The sequence below is a fragment of the Theobroma cacao genome, chromosome 5 (assembly GCF_000208745.1).
Source record: "Theobroma cacao cultivar B97-61/B2 chromosome 5, Criollo_cocoa_genome_V2, whole genome shotgun sequence".
Classification (NCBI taxonomy): Eukaryota; Viridiplantae; Streptophyta; class Magnoliopsida; order Malvales; family Malvaceae; genus Theobroma; species Theobroma cacao.
In genome coordinates this window covers 2,030,264-2,048,738 of record NC_030854.1, presented here as the reverse complement: position 1 = coordinate 2,048,738, position 18,475 = coordinate 2,030,264, and the positions used below count along the sequence as shown (strand labels likewise).

General features: G+C 32.9%; 2 protein-coding genes across 3 annotated transcripts; one reads left to right on the top strand and one right to left on the bottom strand.

Annotated features, from left to right (window-relative positions):
- LOC18597805 lies at positions 431 to 8,304 on the bottom strand. Of its 2 annotated transcripts, none has more exons than XM_007027030.2 (20): positions 7,993 to 8,304; positions 7,025 to 7,891; positions 6,858 to 6,926; positions 6,557 to 6,755; positions 5,634 to 5,715; positions 4,997 to 5,071; positions 4,713 to 4,781; positions 4,546 to 4,627; positions 4,408 to 4,467; positions 4,267 to 4,319; positions 4,022 to 4,188; positions 3,454 to 3,622; positions 3,075 to 3,132; positions 2,926 to 2,982; positions 2,579 to 2,827; positions 1,815 to 1,876; positions 1,485 to 1,541; positions 1,269 to 1,362; positions 874 to 1,014; positions 431 to 787 (listed from the first exon to the last, which is right to left on the bottom strand). In XM_007027030.2, exons 2-20 carry the CDS (start codon positions 7,679 to 7,681, stop codon positions 701 to 703), a joined length of 2,487 nt encoding a protein of 828 aa, XP_007027092.2. In that variant the 5' UTR covers positions 7,682 to 7,891; positions 7,993 to 8,304; the 3' UTR covers positions 431 to 700. The 2 variants fall into 2 exon arrangements, with proteins under 2 accessions (XP_007027092.2, XP_007027094.2); XM_007027032.2 differs by having other exon boundaries at positions 4,408 to 4,464.
- Positions 15,256 to 17,556, top strand: LOC18597803 (actin-depolymerizing factor 2). Its single transcript, XM_007027028.2, has 3 exons — positions 15,256 to 15,423; positions 16,544 to 16,809; positions 16,901 to 17,556. The coding sequence occupies exons 1-3, from the start codon at positions 15,421 to 15,423 to the stop codon at positions 17,049 to 17,051; spliced, it is 420 nt and encodes a 139-aa protein (XP_007027090.2). The 5' UTR covers positions 15,256 to 15,420; the 3' UTR covers positions 17,052 to 17,556.

The following is an 18,475-nucleotide window of genomic DNA, read 5'->3' as shown; positions in this document are numbered from 1 at the left end:
TACTTCTAATAAAAAATCTGTTTTTGCCAAATTATCTTATATCAAAAAATATAACACAATTTCTGTAAATCTATACATTTAATTCTATGAAACTTGAAAATTTTTACACCCATTTTCGCATTTTTCCACTTTCAATCACTAAAATTACCTAAAAAGACTATTTCATAAAGCATTTTTATGCTTTCTAAACAGAGACTAAAGGAATATTTCTTTCATTCCATAATAACAATTAATACTATCTAACAAATAAAAAAAAAAGACAAAGCACATGTGAAAATTATGGACAAGCCGTTATAAGCTCATCCTTTTTTGTTTTTCTTCGGTTTTCCATTTTAGAAAGAGAAGCACGAAGACATTTTTAAAAAATTATTCTTTTTTTTTTTATCATTTTTACATATTAAAAAAGCTTTTAAAAAAATACCAAAAGAAAAACAGATATAAAACTTTTCTTGCCTCACGCACGCTTAAAGTCAGCATGCTGCATGCAATGCCTTTGTTTGATTTGATTGCGGTCAATCTTCCCGCCGAGTCCCCTACCAAATCGTTCACTTTTTTAAGTTCTAGTTTGTACGACTAACAAATTAAACTGGAAATAAAGGGAAACTTTTTCCCACCGATTATACAAAAGGAGGGAAAAGCAAATGTAACTAATGCCAGGTCCGGTTGTTCTGATGAGAGGTTACTGGCAAGATGAATGGAGTCATTCTGCCATCGGCGGCACCTTTTTCTCGAGCATGGATGTTCCCTTGAAGATCGTCAACTGGAGCTGCTTTTGGTACTCGAACAACTGAACATAAAATTAAGTTCACAATGGTTAACTCTCTCTTGTTTAATATTTGGTACGAACAGGTAAAGGGTTTAGAATGCACTTACTTGCTGCTCACTCATCTTTGTAAAGCCGAATTTCTTTGTCCAGATTGACAAAGCTTCCTCAGCTGCAGGGAGCACCAGGTTTTCCACATTCAGGGAACTTAGTAACCTCTCAATACAAGCAAATAATGCCTGGAAATATCCCTATGGCAAAGATCAAAGATGATAAGTTAGCATGGTTCGACATTGGCATTGCATTGTGCTTAGAACAGAACAAAATCGACAAACTACGTGAGAGTGTAGCAGTGTTGGTGGTCCATATTTAAGCATTTTAAGGTGACAAATTAGTAAAAGTTGAATATAGAATTGCATTGAACTTCAAACAGACTAGAAGAGGAGGATTAAAGTTGGCAGCAGCAACACAGCATATTCTTAGTCCAATCTGTTAAAGCACTTACTTTTCCTTGATGTTCTCTACTTGTAGCCACTATAGGGAGCTCAGCAACCTCCTGACCAAATATCCTAAGAAGACCAGCTGATACAACAACAGACCTGTGCATGGATTATATGCACCTTGTATAAATTGATACAGCAATCAAATAATAGAGTGAAAACAAGACAAGAACACCTTGCAACCCCATCCTCCATGAGAGAGAGAGCGAGAGAGAGTATACCTTACAATCAAAACCACACAATACATTCCGCCAAACTCTTGTCCAGATATATTTCTCCTAAAAAAAGTTCAAGGAATCATCAGATCCAGTCAGAATAAACCAGACTACTTGTAAACTATTTCTCTTGACATTGTTAGCGATCACATTGAGGTGCAAAAATTTTGATAAATCAAGCAAAATGTCCTTTTAACTACGTATAGATATAAACATTTTCTTGAGAACACTTTTTCTGATCATAAGGAGGTTTTTCAAATTTTCTTTGAAGGCAAAAAAGAAAGTAAAACAGTGGAACAATCTAAATGGTAGGAGGGGGGAAGAATCAGTATGTACCCATAAACCATGACAGGAATCAAATCACGACCAGATTTTGCAACAATGGGATCAAAACATTCCTGTCAAAAAGGAAGTGCAAACCTTGAGCAGACAGGCAATTGCTAAATACAACAGAAATAAATAAAATATCTGCAGGATAATCAATCATCTAAAGGCAGCTAGTATATATATGTACGTATATTCACAAAAATCCCATGGAAAAAACAAATACTTCTGACTGTAATCAAATTCAGTTCCAAATTAATTTATCTTTTAGGCTTTACCTCAAGTGCACTTCTAATGATTTGGACAGATGGGTTTTCATCAATTTGATCTGAGAAGTACAATTTTTCTTTTATTAAGCTAGATGTTAATACTATCCATCAGCCATCCATTATACATGCACAAAAATGTATAAGCAATCCTACTCTCCAAGATTCATGATTTCTTTGTACCCCAACCTCCTCTATTGTATGCTTAAGAAGTTCAACTGCTTTAATTAAAACTATAAGCTGAAATGTGGATAAAGGCATATGCAAATAGCAGTCCTGCAAACATGTCTGTGAACCCATCTGTATTCACTCCAAGAACAAGTTCCCTTTATACATTGTTCAAAAGTCATAACAACTCAATGCCCTGAGCTCAGATCAAATTACAAATTGTAAAGTTTCATTAACATGCATCATCATACACACCAAACTCCCAGTTATGACCAAAAAGTTTGGTCAAAAAGTAACATATACAATGAAAGCTAATATGTTTCATATCAGAAAAAAACTTACTCGGAATATTGCAGCTGCACTAGATAGTAATGGCAGATGTTCAGGATAACGGCTTTTTCCACTCATTATTCGCCATTGAACACAATCTATGGCTCCATCAATAAATAATCCTTTTTCTAAATGCTTCCTTCTGATTATATCTGAGAACGAAGTAGGAATTATTTGCACCCCATTGGAAACAGAACTCTGGAGAACCTCATGAATCATGTTGCAGTCATCACAACAGAACCATTTATCCTTGGGAATTTCCTGTTGTGCAGAGCAAAAACATAAAAAAAAAAAAAATTAAACACCTCAACTAGAATGTATTTGTTAATAATTAATCTGCCAGAACATTTCAGACTTACTTTCAAATCACATTGTCCACTATCCCGCAGGCAACCAACATGAAACTCCTTCTCACACTAAGAAAGGACAAAAAAAAAAAAAGACAAATAACGTTACACCAAAAGAAATGCTTGCTTCAACAGAAATAGGATTGGTAAACTGCACATACTTGGTCACAGAGAATAACTGTTCGATCATTGAACTCAGAGGCATTAAAGTCAAAGGCCCTGACAAAAAATAATAATAATCATCTCATAACACGTATATCAGTAACAGATATGACTAAAAGCAGTAAACATGTAAGAAATCCATAAATGAAATGGAAAAAGAAAAACCAGGAACAAGAAAATCCAAATAAGAAACTATCAAGAGAGTATTGACTCATAAAGCCCCTCCATCAACAATTCCAGCATGCCTCTGTGCGATAAATAATTACAAAAATATAGATGGAAGAATTTACTCACGCATCCAAGCTCATATTTTAATATATTGGTATGCTCAGGAACAGAATAAGCTGGAACCAAATTAAAAAATCCAGAGGCACCAACCTGCAAATTGCACAGCCACCAATTTCAAATTCTGGTGCTTTAACAACTCGTTTCAATCGTATCAGGATTGGTCTTGCTCCTGAAACAGCTTTTCTACCAGGACCATGTCCATCTGCACAATTTGCACAATGCCAGTCGCCTTCAGGAAGGTGCTGTAAATTCAAACAAGCTGCAACAAAGACATTCAATGGAATTAATGATGAAAGAAAACCTAACTCCAAAAAGAAAAATCAGGACACAACATACAGATTTCAGTATCAAACATATTTTTACAACTAAGATGTGAAATGACAATAAGTTAAGCTGACATTTACATCCACCATTTTATTATTTGAAAATAATTCATAGAAAGACAATCATGATTATCTTTCGGCATGAATGCACAAAGCCAACTAGAGCTTCAAATCCTGAGTCACATGCAATGTGTAGTAAATGAACTGGTTACATGAAGTATCATGAAAAACATAGAAGTAAGTATGTAGGCCAGCCAGTATCAAATTTTTGTAACATCAACTGTAAATCAAGTACCTATTTAAACAAAAAAAAGGGCTGAAAAAAAATTACACACCTGGATGAAAAGCCTGAGGGCATTCACAACAAAGAAGCAGATCTCCAGCATCTCCACATAGTGCACACATATCATCACTGTAACCAGTTGTAATGCGCTGCCCGTTTGCCAATGACAACGCTATATCATGAAGTGTCACTCCATTAGATGTATAGATGTGACGATACCTGTGAAAAGAAACACAATTAACAAAGAATCACTCAAAACATACTAGGGAAAGATCAAATTTTGTAAAGACCACTCACGGTTGTCTCCTGGCAGCCATTCCAGCATGTGCTTCAAACTGTGAAGGGCTAAGCTGCTCACACCAAAACAAATAAAAGAAAAGAAAAACATAGATGAGAGAGGTGACCTAGCATCAAATTGATAATAAATTAGAAACTTACCTCTTTCAAACAACAGCCGCAGACTATACCATTTCCCTGCTTGTAGCCTTCAAGTAACTTCTGAAAAGAAAACTTGCTGTCACTAAGAGGCATAAATTATTGCCAATGAACCATTTTATTTCCTAAAAAACATCACACCTGTCCTTTGATAAAGTAAGCCAATTCAGCCCCATCTGGAAGTCCTTGCGGCATAAAAAGCAACCGGTGTAAATCATTATCCCTGCCAACGATTTAAAGAAATTCCAGCTTAATTCAGGCAGATCTATAATTTACATAGAGAGGGAGCACAATATGCCACAGCATACCTTTTCTTCGTCACCCCTTCAGCAGTTCTCTTTTGTTGCAAGACTGAGCTAGAAACGCACAAGTTAGGCCTATAAAAAAGGTAGAATGTTAGCGAAGTGTGGAAAAGTAAAAGGACAAAAGAACCCGTTTAATGAGAAATGTAGAAAGCTCTAATAACATGCATCACCAAAAGCGGAAGAAACCACGTAGGAAAGCTACATAGACACTATACAGGGAGGAGTGCAAGAGAACAAACTTTTTCAGAATGTTTTTCCACTCTTCCACAGTCTCCATAAATACTTACTGTCTAACAGGGTTATTCTGCATTAAAGCACTTGAAATTGGCCCCATCCTTTCTCCTACAGATTTACCGAAGCATCTGAAAGTTCAAATAAATATCATTATCATTAGAAATTTGATCATCAAAGAACAAGACCAAAAATCACCATTCAAACACAAAAACTAACAATTCTCAAAAGCATTTTTGGGAAAAGAACAGAAAATAAAGCTTCTTTGGTCATATAGAACAGCCCTCCTCAAGATTAGTATTAATCATGCAACTTTTGTAAATTAGTCAAAAAAAAAAAGTTCTCTCCAACAACTCCTATGAGAACTAAATCAAAAAAGCAAACGTGACATTCAAATGCTAGATTCAATTCCACTAAGCACCAAGGATAAAACCAACAGAGTACAATCCTATCCAGATTGAAACCCAAGAAAATGGATTCAATGAAACCTGTCATCAGATAAGGATATGAAGAAAAAATTTTCAAAAGTTGAAACACGCAGGTAATAGTAATAGAAGTCACCAAAAAACTTAAGATCGCTTTTGGATTCAATAAACCTGTCATCAGATAAGGATACTGAAGGAAAAATTTTAAAAAGTTGAAACAAGCAGGTAATAGAAATAGAAGTCACCAAAAAACTTGAGATCGCTTTACCTTCGAGAATTAGGCAAACTAGAAAACTTCATGTTATATTTCTTCTCTGCTTCAACCTTTCCGTTACTTTGCTGAAGACTAGCTGCAGAACATAACACTATGTCAAAACCTGAACAATAGGGAGAGGAAAAAAAAGTGGCTGTATTCTGGCAGGGTAGAAAATCAGGTTTTCCTTCCTGTAAGCAGGTTGACAATATCTCTACTAATATTCCTGGAAAATCTGATTTGAGATCTAACTCTAAAACTCCGCCCTGCCTTCCAACACAATGAGATTGCAGAAAGGGGGAAAGAGAATCAAGTTTTCTTATAGCACAACTACATGTGAGAGGGCAGAAGAGTCTGCGTTGTTTCTTTAATTCTCGCAACCACTGCTTAAGTGGGCCACTCTTACTTACCTTCTCTGCTTAAACTTTACACATGCCAACCGGATCTGACGGCAGTTACCTCAAATGTAATTGCTGTCCTCTGATTTAGTCTATATCCAGACATTTCTTTCCCAATTAGAGTTAATTTCCATTATTGCACTCTCATAAATTTCCATGTTAATGTTTACAAGCATTGGATGTATCGGACAAGCTACTATGTACACGTAAGCAACCTCATCCTAGATACTTATCCTCTTCTATGGTTTTGTGGTCGATTTGCATATCTAGACTTGGAAGCCTGAGACCCTAAATACACTTGCCCATAACATGTAAGGGAAGCAACCTCAAGTAAAATGGCTGTCCTCTAATTCAATCCTCATCTTTCTGTTTCTTCTATTTTCAGAAGAATTTGCAGTGTATCAAATAAGCAGTATTTCAAGAAAAAAAAAAAAGAATTACAAATCCATTCAAGAAATCGAAAAGACCTGATATACTGTATGAGGTAGAACTACACCCAACCAAGACAAACCCCTTCAAAGCATTAACAGAAATTATTACCTTTCCAATCCTGAAAGGACTCCTCGTTTATAGATGAACCGGCAACATCTTTGATCACTTCATCCAGACTGCTGACTGGAGCATTCTTTAGTTCTTGAATAATATTATATATTGGCTTTCCATTTTCCAAGAATATGTGATTATTTGGATGCCTAGTTTTGGCACCGGCATGCTGCTCAAACTCATGAGCACTGAGCACCTACTCACACACCACACAACCATTCAGCTAAAAAAAAACTACATAACAAGCACTAAAAGGAAAAATAATGCGAGTAATAATTAGAACAATTGAGTGACTTACTTTAGAGAAATTACAAAATGAGCACCCACACAAATATCCACCCGCATGAACAATTCCATCCAGCACTCTCTGACAATCATAAAATAAATGTTAATAACTTTCATTTATAAATTAACACTTACAAAAACAAAATTAACCTCAATTTAAATTAAAAAAAAACAATTTACCGCCATCGAGATAGAAATATACTTCACTCGGGCTCCATCAAGAATGCCAGTTCCTAACAACTTCTTAACATTTGTAGGGTAGTTACTAGGAACAACCTTCTTAGACATTTTCAATTCCATATTGGGAGCACAAGAATATCGACTACTCCATTCAATTGAACCATTTTCCGGATTCATGCATTCCCCACCAACTGAAACTGACGTTTCATTATCATCCTCCTTCCTTTTGCTAAATTTAAACGTAATTTTCCTAATCCCCGACGAACTCAAATGCTTCGGAATTTCCAATGTAACATGGGAACTCGACACAACACCAGAGGTATCACCAGTTTCAGAACTATCACTGAGATTCTCCTCGGAGCTCGAATTCCCAGAACACAGAGACGTAACCTCACCGCAACCAACTTGGTTTCTACTGCTTATGTCATAAAAATTAGACGTGTTTTCTTTAGGAGAAACAATTGGATTCGAGACCTCTGATTGAATATCTTCATTCGACACTTCTTTCGATTGTTTTTTGTTAGGGGATGCCTCCGGCTCGGATTGTGGTTCGGGTTCAACAAATTCAAGGTCTCGCTTCAATTCAGGCTTTGTACTATTTACATTCTCCATAATTTCCTCTGTTGAGCTTTCCAAACAAGCTCCTTCTTCTTCCATTCAACAACAATTTCTTTCCCAATTTCTGATAACGATAGCATTCAAAAGTGGAAACACAAAGAAAGTAATGAACCCAACAGTTTCACTATCTATTTATATGCTGAAACTTGAATCCAAACTCGTATTGGAAACTCGAATTTGCACCTCCAAAGCAATGCTAAACCGAGATTCTTCACAATATGCGAGAAAAGGCAAAAAAAAAAAACCTAACTGCAAAACAAACGAAGAATATATCAATTCAATAACCGCTTAACCGCCATTTGAATATGAAATATAACTTCGCCAAATGGAGATTTAACCGAACACACTACCTATACAAATCCAAGAATCAACGAAAATCTACATAAATCGAAGAATACAGCATGCACGAGGATTGAAAAGCCAGATTTGAAATCTCGCGGATCTGAGATTCGTGGAAAGTTGAAAGAAAAGAAAGAGAGAAAGAAAGAAAAAGAATTATTCAGTTTGGGTTAAAAATTAGCGCGACAGATTTGGGTTAGGGTTTTTTATTTTTTGTTTTATGTGGAAAGAAAAAATGGAATTTGTAGAGGGAACGTGGAGGGCGGCAAGAAACCAGAAGGAAAAAAAAGCTTGGTTCGCGGTAGAGATTTAACTCTTCACAAGAAAGAAAGAAGATAGAGAGTGAGAGAGAAAATAAAAGAAAAAACTGAAAATGTTGCTGACGATATTTGGAAATAACTAGAAGACGAGTGGATGTCTGGTGGGACCTGTGGATAAAAGAACCTATGAGAAACCACCACGTGGTTGACTGTGGGGACTGCCGTGGACACCTGAGACAACATTTCGATGAACTGTCATTTAGAGGACACGTGTGCTGAGATTTTATCCTTAAAACTTAATTGCCTTTAGACGCTAGCAATTGTTATTGGTCGTAGACGGTTTGACGTTTTAATCTTCATTACTACGCTGGGCCTGGACGAAGTCCATTCTTCTTTTCGGGGGCTTCTTCTGCTCAAGTGACTTCGACGATGAACCCCAATTTTGCTTTTGGGCTTTTGATGACTATTTACAAATTATTTATAATTAAATTATTTTAAATATGATTTTTAACTTTAATTTATTATTTTAATTTTCATTGTTACTATACATACTAAATTATTTTTTATTCCAGACTTAGCTACTAGCCAAATTTTATAATAGTTTCGCACTCATATTATTTACAATTAAATAATCAGGTTCAAAGTTTTACATGTATTAATATTCGAGTTTAGATATGGTTCATATATTAGGTATTAAGTTTTAGTCAAGTTCCTAAAGATATGAATAATTTAATTTTAATTATGTTCATATTCGTATATCTCAAAATTTATAACTATTTTATATTATTAAATAGTCAGGTTCAAAATTTTACATGTATTGAGCTTTAATGTGTTTCATATATTAGCCATTAATTTTTAATCAAGCTTCGATAAGATATGAATAATTTAATTTTAATTAAGTTCATATTTGAATACCTTACATTATTATATAGTTGGATTCAAGGTTTTACATGCATTGGCAGTCAAGCTTTAATAAGATTCATATATTAGGTATTAATTTTTAATGAAGTTCCAATAAGATATGAATAATTTAATTTTAATTAAGTTCATATTTGGATACCTTACATTGTTAAATAGTTGAGTTTAAGGTTTTACATGTATAAGTAATCAAGTTTGGATATGATTCATATATTAGGCATTATATTTTAGTGAAGTTCCAATAAAATATTAACAATTTAATTTTAATTAGGTTTGTATTCGAATATCTCAAAATTTACAAATACCTGATATCATTAAATAGTCAGATTCAAGATTTTACATGTATTAATAATCGAACATGGATATGATTCATGTATTAGGTATTTAAATTTTACTCAAGTTCCAATAAGATATGAATAATTTAATTTTAGTTAAGTTTATATTTGGATACCTCAAAATTTACTGATATCTTATATTATTAAATAGTCGAGTTCAAGGTTTCACATGTATTAATAATCGAGCTTGGATATGATCCATATATTAAGTATAATTTTTTGATGAAATTCCAATAAGATATGAATAATTTAATTTTAGTTAAGTTTATATTTGGATACCTCAAAATTTACTGATATCTTATATTATTAAATAGTCGAGTTCAAGGTTTCACATGTATTAATAATCGAGCTTGGATATGATCCATATATTAAGTATAATTTTTTGATGAAATTCCAATAAGATATGAATAATTTAATTTTAATTAAATTCATATTTGTATATTTCATNAATTAAGTTAATATTTGGATATATCAAAATTTATAGCTATGTTATAGTAATTTTTTTTTAAAAAAGTTTTTATTACTAAGTGTTTGTTTGGTTTGGTTTTTTTTCAGCTTATCTACCTTTTAAAAGTAAAAATCATGCCAAATATAAATTTTAAGAAGCTCTTAAAAAAAATAATTTGTTTAAATAATAATAATAAAAAAAAAAAGAGCTTTAGGAAAAGCTCTTATGAGGAGCTTTAGGAAAAGCTCCTATAAAGAGCTTTTTCTTCTCTTCTTTAAAAATACAAGAAAGTTTTTATTTTTGTTTCAAAAATATGAACATCTGTTAAAAATAATTATAATATTACACTCTCAAAAGAAAAAAATACCTTCTATGATAATTTTAACAAAAATTATAACTTATAAAAAAAACTTATAAAAATAAATTTACTAAATAACTTTAGCTTAATTTTAAAAATTATTATTTTTAATAAAAACTTCATAATAACTTTTAAATTAAAAAAAAATCAAACTAAACAGGCTTTAAGTAACTGTTCGTGAGGTAAAAAATAACCTTATGACCTATTACGTAATAAGAAGCTCTTCATTGCGTTGTACTCTCGTTTTTGCAAGTGCTACTTCACTGTTTGCTTCTCGTAAGACATGTGAAATCTTTCACATTTTAATTTTGTTTTTCAAACTGTCCATATGTATTAGTCACTTTCTCATCCTCCTAGGGGCATTAAAAAGATTATTTGCCCAAGTCACTGCATCATGAGAATCGCTTTCGATCTACAAATTAGTTGAGTGACACCATTTCGAGGCTGTAAAAATGATTAACGTCTTTCTAATCATCGATATTTCTATTAGGTTTGAGTCACCTATGCTAATTGATTTGGAGAACATCACCTTTATTGAACTTTTCTCATCACATAAGATTCAAGTAATTCTCGCCTCTCTCATACTTCTAGATGCAGCCCATCGATGTTAAACTTGAACCATCCTTGTGACGGAGCTATCCACTATAGTTTGTGGTCTTGTGGCTTTGCTTTTCTGCGGAATTTTCACATTATTAAATAGTCGAGTTCAAAGTTTTAAATGCATTAATAATTGAATTTGAACATGATTCATATATTAAATATTAATTTTTAATCAAATTCAATAAGATATGAATAATTTAATTTTAATTAAATTCATATTTGTATATTTCATAATTTACATATATCTTATTGCTTTATCATTTTTTAAAAAATATTTGATCCACCTAATAAATTCCATTTACAAAAGAGAAGAGAGCCATTCATTAGTATACGGAAAATCCTTCATTTAATGCACGGAGGAAATTTCCAACAATCAACGAGAGATGCTTTGAAACTCTTTTTTTTTTTTTCTTAAAAAAAAAATTATTAACAGAAGAGATGCTCTTGGGGCAGATTAGCAGAACCTCCACTGTTCTTAAAGGATTTTAACACTTTAAGTTTTGGGTCAGGTGCACTTCACATGGGAAAGATTTGCTCATTAAAATGAAGAATCTAACATTATGTTGAACAAGTACATTATGTTCTACATGAATACATGCATCTATTTCTGGCACTTAGTAAATATTTATACCCAAAAGACAAACCAATTCCAACCCAAGACTTCATTAATTTATGTTGTTACTTCTCAATAAATTCGAGGTGCATGAAAATTAATTCATTTTCCCTTTTTGCATATCTGTACATTATAAGATGGGTAACCTTCATTTATATTTTTTATGATTTTAATTTTTTTAATGATATTTTTGTAATTTCTTTTTTCTCAATATTGAAATCAAATACAAATCGAAAGTGATGGCGGAAATGACAATCGCCATCTCTTAATCTTTATTTTTTTATATGTATATAATTTGATATATATAGATCGATAATCTTACATAATTACTATTTAACTACTTTTCATGTAAAATTTTAAGTCCATGTAAAATTATGGGTCCGCACAAAATCTTGGGTCCACATAAAATTTTGGGTCCACCACTGCATGAAATAATAACTGACATTGGGTCCGCTACTATATGAAACAATAACTGACATTTTAATTAATTAATCATGAGTTATAAAAAATTTAGTCGAGTTTGATTGAATACAATAAAAGAATAAAAAATTATTTGAATTTTTTTAAGTATCATGTGACATAAAATTAATATAAATAACAACATGTGTTTATATCATTTGTTGGTTGGTATGAAATTTTTGGTAAGTAATTATTTGTTAGAATCAAAATTTGGCGTTGTAGTGATGCAAGATAATTTTGCCATATATAGAACCCACACAATTCCTAGTTTACTAACGCCTCCTCTTTATATAACGAATCAAAGTTTTAGTCAAGAGTGTACCAACGAGAAATCACAGCTCCACTTCTCTTTTCTTCCCATTACAAACTTTCATAATCTTTCTGCTTGATCTTTTGCCGAGAGAAACATGTCTCAGAGACCCAACCGCCACCAAAGGAAGCCATCGCAAAGCGTTTTCGTGTCCTTCGAGGACCTGTCGGCTCCCCTATCTGATAATGCAACAGATAATAAGCTTCCTGCACCACCCACCAACCAAGCGCCACCTTCCCTGCCTGTTCGTGCCCGTGCCCTACCTCCTCCTCCTCCGACTGCAGCCCCGGCACCGGCGGAGACCAAGGAAAATGTAGCCAAAGACGACAATGAACCCAAAAACGCTGCAAGTTGAACCAATGTATAAGAATAAAACGCTACAAGTTGAACCATGTTATAAGAATAAGTTATCTTTAAGTATTTGATCGGGTAGTCGTTTTGCTTTATTTTTGTTTTTGTGTTATGTGGATCCGTTGTACTACATTGAAAGAAGAAACTTGTTCATAAGTTTCATATATTCATGTTAAAATCAACCATTTTGATGTGGTTACAATGGAAATTTATTATTCCCTATCCTAATTTACTTGATTCGAGTTTTAATTTTTAATTATTTTTTTATTTGATTAAGATAATAGATCGATTATAATAAATACGTGATCGATTATATAAATATCATTATCATTATTAAATCTAATTTCAAACGATTTGTCAATATGTTAAATATAATGTTAAAACCGTTACTTTACGATCACAAACAAATCGATCGATCAAAGTTTAATAAATAAAAATCGATATTGTTTTTCTAGTTCACTCATACAATCGAGTTTCCAAATACATTGGTAACTTAAATTCCAAATTGTTCATTGTATTATTATCAACTTTTTAATTAATTTTTTTAATGAAGAAGAAGAATTTTAATTCCGAACTAGTACTTAAGATTTCTGACTGACGAAATTTTCAATTCCAATGCCTCCTTTGGTACATTGTAATTGCCATGTGCATGTCATGTGACATGTGCTTACGCTCTATTTATGGTAAAGGGGAGTCCCGACCCCGTGTCTGGTGCTGAGGCAATCTAAAAAACCTTTTTAAAATGCTCGACAATTTTAAGCCCTCCGTTGTCTTGTCCCAGCGTTGCCTACTTTTGATTTCCGAGGGCTAAACTGTTATCAAAAATACCTCTTAAATAACCTTCCTTTTGAGCCAACTTGTCCACCTAATTTTCCAGCTATTCTTTCCTATATTTGGGTCAACAAAGGCGACTTGCCTTAACAACTTTTTATTTTGTCTTAAAGACACTTTTATTATACTTAAATTTTTAAAGTATCTCTAATTAATAATAAGTAAAAGGATTTTTTTTGTGAGGTTTATTTATCACGATTTTAATAAAAATTTACGAAAGGGGAAAAAAATTATATATTCATTCATCAAAATAATTGATAATAATAATAATAATTAGGTGTTTTAGTAATAAAACGCTTGCTATTTTGTCTTTTGAGCAAAAAGGATAGAACGCGTGGAAAAGAGCAGAATGAGGCTGCCAATTATGAAAAAATTTCAAATAAAGAAAATATGGTAAGAGGGGAGGAGGTAGCGTTGGATTGACGCAGAAAAAGGGAAGGGGGGAGAGAATCTTTTAATGGGAGTGGAGCGGTGGACCCGACCCAGGTGTTCGTGACGATTTCCACATTGGCTTAGAGAGATGCGTTTGAGCTTGCTTAATTGTAAGTATACAGAAGTTGCCATTATTAGTCCAACACCTTAATAATATTCAACGAAGCAACAAATTTCTCTAATTCTCTATTCGCGTACCAGCTAGCTTGGCTTAGAAGTCAGAACAAAAGCCAAACCTTCACTGCTACGAGTTAATTGAATATACACAATTTAATAATATTTTATTTTTATTTTTCTTTTATCAATAGAAGCTTTCAATGCTTTATTTGAGAGAAAAAGACTAGACTTTTTTAATGCATTGTTAGAATTTTGTTTGGTTAATATTGAAAACAAGTTTTTTTTATCAATGTTGCAACTTTTTCATTTGAGATTTGTTTGATAAATCATTTAAAAATTTTGAATAATATATTTGAAAATTTATTTTAAAAATTATTTAATGCATTTAGTCAATTTTATTTAATTATATTAAATTTTAGATATAATACCTAAAATTTTTTTAAATTTTTTTATTTTTTTATTATATTCAATTAAACTTTTATAATTTTATTTTAAATCAAATAAATTTTTATATTTATATTTTAAATAAAATAAATTATTATACTTTTATTTTAACTTATTTAAAATATCACTTATGATTATATGTCACACGACGCTAACGTTTTATTGTGATATATTATAATGGATGATGATATAATCATGTGATATTTTTTATTATCCACATTAACGTTATGTAAACATCAAGTGAGTATAAAATAATAAATGATTAGTATTAAATTTTAGTTTATCAAACAACCTTGATTAGTATTAAATTTAAATTATTAATTAATTATGAGAATTTTAATTTATCTCTAAATTAATAACAAATAATAATAGTTTATTATAATTTTAATATTTCATTGTATAAATATCGAAAGATTATATGAATAGAACTAACAGTTTTTATTGTTATTTTAACTCATTAGTACTTTTTTTAAATCAATAAATAAACAAATTTTAAACATAAAAGGTGCTTTCATTATCAATTTTTGTCTAATGATTATTATGATGTATAAAATAAGCTATGAGAAATAAATTTTATTTCAGACAAAAATGAACAGAAGAAGCCGCGAAATCAGCCGAGTGAAACAAAGCCGCCAATTTGCAAAGCTCAAGCGCAGCCCGTGGTATACAGTGCTTAATCATGATCACGACACAAAACCAAACAAAACGTGCCCACTATAAACCGTACCCGACGTGGCAGCACCCAATTAGATACAGAATGTTTCGTGGGCTAACTTAGCATACAATAAAACCAGGATATTAAGTCTCCGCTGGGCAGAGTCACCGAAATAAAAGGACCTTTTAACATCCCCTTCCTTCCCCCTCGTCATCGGAGGAGCTCTCTTTCTATCTACATTTTCTCCTCCTCTTCTTCCTCCGTCGATCGCGATCCCCTATCGTCGTTTCCAAACAAACCGAAAAGAGATGGTAATGTTTCTGCTGCGTCGTTTTGGTTTTAAATAATTTCTCCATGAAATAATCTCTTGATTTTATTGTCTAATTTCTTAGAATCCTAGTGGATCGTAACTTTTTGTTGATTTTTCTTTACTAAATATGTTGTTTGATTGGTTGATTATCTCTTTGTTGAAGCTTTGATGCTAGCAATATTTGTGGAATTTTCCTGCATCAACTCGACTGATTTTATCTGTTATTTATTTAGTTCTTTTTTTGAGGTTCTAGATCGTAGGATTTATAATCTGCAATTTGTGGTTTGATGCTGTGGATTTTAGTGATTTGATTTTATTTATATGGAATTAGCTTTACTTAATTTGTGCTGAAATAGAACTGTCACTGATCTAGATTCCAGCGTATTTAGCCACTGGATTCTGCTGGATTTTCAGTTAATCTAATATGTTTTGATATCTGTTTTAAGGTCATATGATTTTCAATTATTTTTGTTTCTTGGCTACTGATTTTTAAATTGTTTAATAATTAATATATTGATTCAATCTGTCTGCGCATTTAATTTGGATCCTTGTAATTTTTGTTTGTTGTTATTTCTGTCTCCATTCCCTTATTATTTTTTTCCCAATTACAGGAAAAACGAACAAAAAAGTCAAGGAAATCTTAGTCTTTGTAATCCACGATTCAAATGTTGTTTGTCCAAAACATAAACTATGGTCGGGAGCAATAAACTTTGACACTCCATGGCTGAGCCTAAACAGCTGTTTTATTTATTTTAATTAGGTTGTTCTCAAGACAATGTAAGAATGAGCCCAATATGCTTCTGTATCCTAAAGCGATGTTGTTGCTACACCATGTTTTGCCAACATAGGAGGCAGCTGAAATAGATCATGTTAGAATCTAGTGTAAAGGGTATTGAAGTGCGTGTTGTTGTTCTGTGGTGTTATCCTCCACTTTGTTAGGGCCAAATTATGCTGATTGAGAGTGAGAGACTAGTTGATGATGGTTTCATTTTGATTTTTCTTCCTTTTATTCCTTTTTAGGATAAATGTTGATGTTTCAGGTGTATCCAGTTGATATAATGAAACATTGAAATTGCCTCAGATATTTGATGTTTTGTCATGTGATGTTGTCTTATTCTCAGGCCAATGCAGCATCAGGAATGGCTGTGCACGATGAGTGCAAGTTGAAGTTTTTGGAGCTTAAGGCAAAAAGGACCTACCGCTTCATCGTTTTCAAAATTGAGGAGAAGCAGAAGCAAGTTATTGTTGAGAAGCTTGGTGAGCCAGCCCAGAGCTACGAGGATTTTGCTAAAAGTCTTCCTGCTGATGAATGTCGATATGCTGTGTATGATTTTGATTTTCTAACGCCAGAGAATGTCCAAAAGAGCAGGATTTTTTTCATTGCATGGTACTGCAAGTTTCTTGATCTTCTGAATTATCTTTACTGCCTGGTATTTTGTTGTTGCCCTTTGTACTTATTACATTGTTGTCCTGTGAAGGTCTCCTGATACATCAAGGGTCAGGAGTAAGATGATATATGCTAGCTCCAAAGACAGATTCAAGAGAGAACTGGATGGAATTCAGGTGGAATTGCAAGCAACAGATCCAACTGAGATGGGTCTTGATGTTATCAAAAGCCGTGCTAGCTGAGTATGGAGCTTTTAGGCCTTGCAATGGGGGCTTCCGCCATTTGTCTTTTACTTGAGTGAAATGTTTATAGGTTGTGGAATGGTGAACTTGGAGAATTATGACACAAATTTCCAAGTATTGCCATAGGCTTTTATTAGTCTCGAAGATAAACCTGTGCTTTCGGGTATATGTGATTTGTTATCTATAGAACTTATGTGTTGAGTGCCTTTGTGTAGTCTTATCTCTTCAAGCTAATAGGTAACTGTTTGTGAGGGGTTAGACAACACCTTTAGTTCATTTTCAAGTTTTTTGGAATATTGACCCCCGTCATTTTATTTTGGAGTGTTAAAGGGCATGCTTTCATGGCTTTCGAGTCACTGAAATTTTGCCGTTCTGTATGACTTTAGATTAATGTGTTCGGAGGACCGATTATGGTTCTTCCAAACATATTTTGTACAAGTTCTACATTTTACTCTATCAAACTTCTTGGATCCTGATGAAACTAAATCCATGTTTTTGCTTATTGGTAGACTGAATTTGTGAATTGATGTGGCTGAAGGGGCTTGGCATATAAAGGTAATTTGTCTATAGAACTTTACCAACTACTTTTGGCTGTTTATAAGAGAGTTGGCCAAATGATTGGATGGCAACTTGTTCTTTAGTAATGATGCTTATCATGTTCAACTATTTCTCTCGTTTGACTTGTTGAGTGTCGGTTGTTTGGTTGTGAACCTAGGTAATGGATTGCTGTCGATATCTGTTTAGTTGCTTTTAGTCCTCAGGTTGAACCTTGCTGTCTTAAAATGATTTTATTTTGGTCTAATGTTGTGATAGGACCCAGGGTTTTGGAATGAAGAAAGAAAATATTATAAATCGTGTAAAACTTTAAAAAGGATAGTGATATGGCAATGTTTGATGTTTATCCCTGGTGCATCATGAGAGACTTGGGTGAACGTAGTTTTGGATCTCCTCGAGTTATACACTTATGGGCTGCTTAATTTGGTGGAAACAGGACTAACGACTGCCTTATTATGTCTGTTCTTTTTAAGTAAGAACTACATTTTCCCAATGTTCATCTATGGACGTCTGGTGGGACTGTTTACATAATGCCTGGGCCTTTAAATTCTTTCCAGGATCATGCGTTTCTTGCTGTAAACCTGCCAGCGTGACCACTTGCCTAACTGCCTAAGCCTAGGGCCGGGTGTGATTGAGCCGAGCTTAGCTTATACAGTGTCAGCCCAATTAAAATATTCAAGGTCGAGCTCTACTCAATTAAAAAAATTCAAGACTCGAGCTCGTTATTTATAAGGATATCAATGAGAAGGGTATCCGGTAACTTTGATGTATCTAAATCTGATTAGTAAATAAAATACTCGAATTTTATAATTATTCAAATATTTTTTAAATTTACTACTCTAACTCGAATTTTAATATATATTCACTAC

What these genes read in the sequence shown, in the direction of transcription:
- LOC18597805 (XM_007027030.2), bottom strand. Translation starts at nt 7,681, where the DNA reads ATGGAAGAAGAAGGAGCTTGTTTGGAAAGCTCAACAGAGGAAATTATG. An exon ending in CATTTTGTAATTTCTCTAAA is followed by an intron (nt 6,756 to 6,857) that starts GTAAGTCACTCA and finishes GTGTGTGAGTAG; the next exon opens with GTGCTCAGTGCTCATGAGTT. An exon ending in GCGGCTGTTGTTTGAAAGAG is followed by an intron (nt 4,320 to 4,407) that starts GTAAGTTTCTAA and finishes TGGTGTGAGCAG; the next exon opens with CTTAGCCCTTCACAGTTTGA.
- LOC18597803 (XM_007027028.2), top strand. An exon ending in AGGATTTTTTTCATTGCATG is followed by an intron (nt 16,810 to 16,900) that starts GTACTGCAAGTT and finishes TGTCCTGTGAAG; the next exon opens with GTCTCCTGATACATCAAGGG.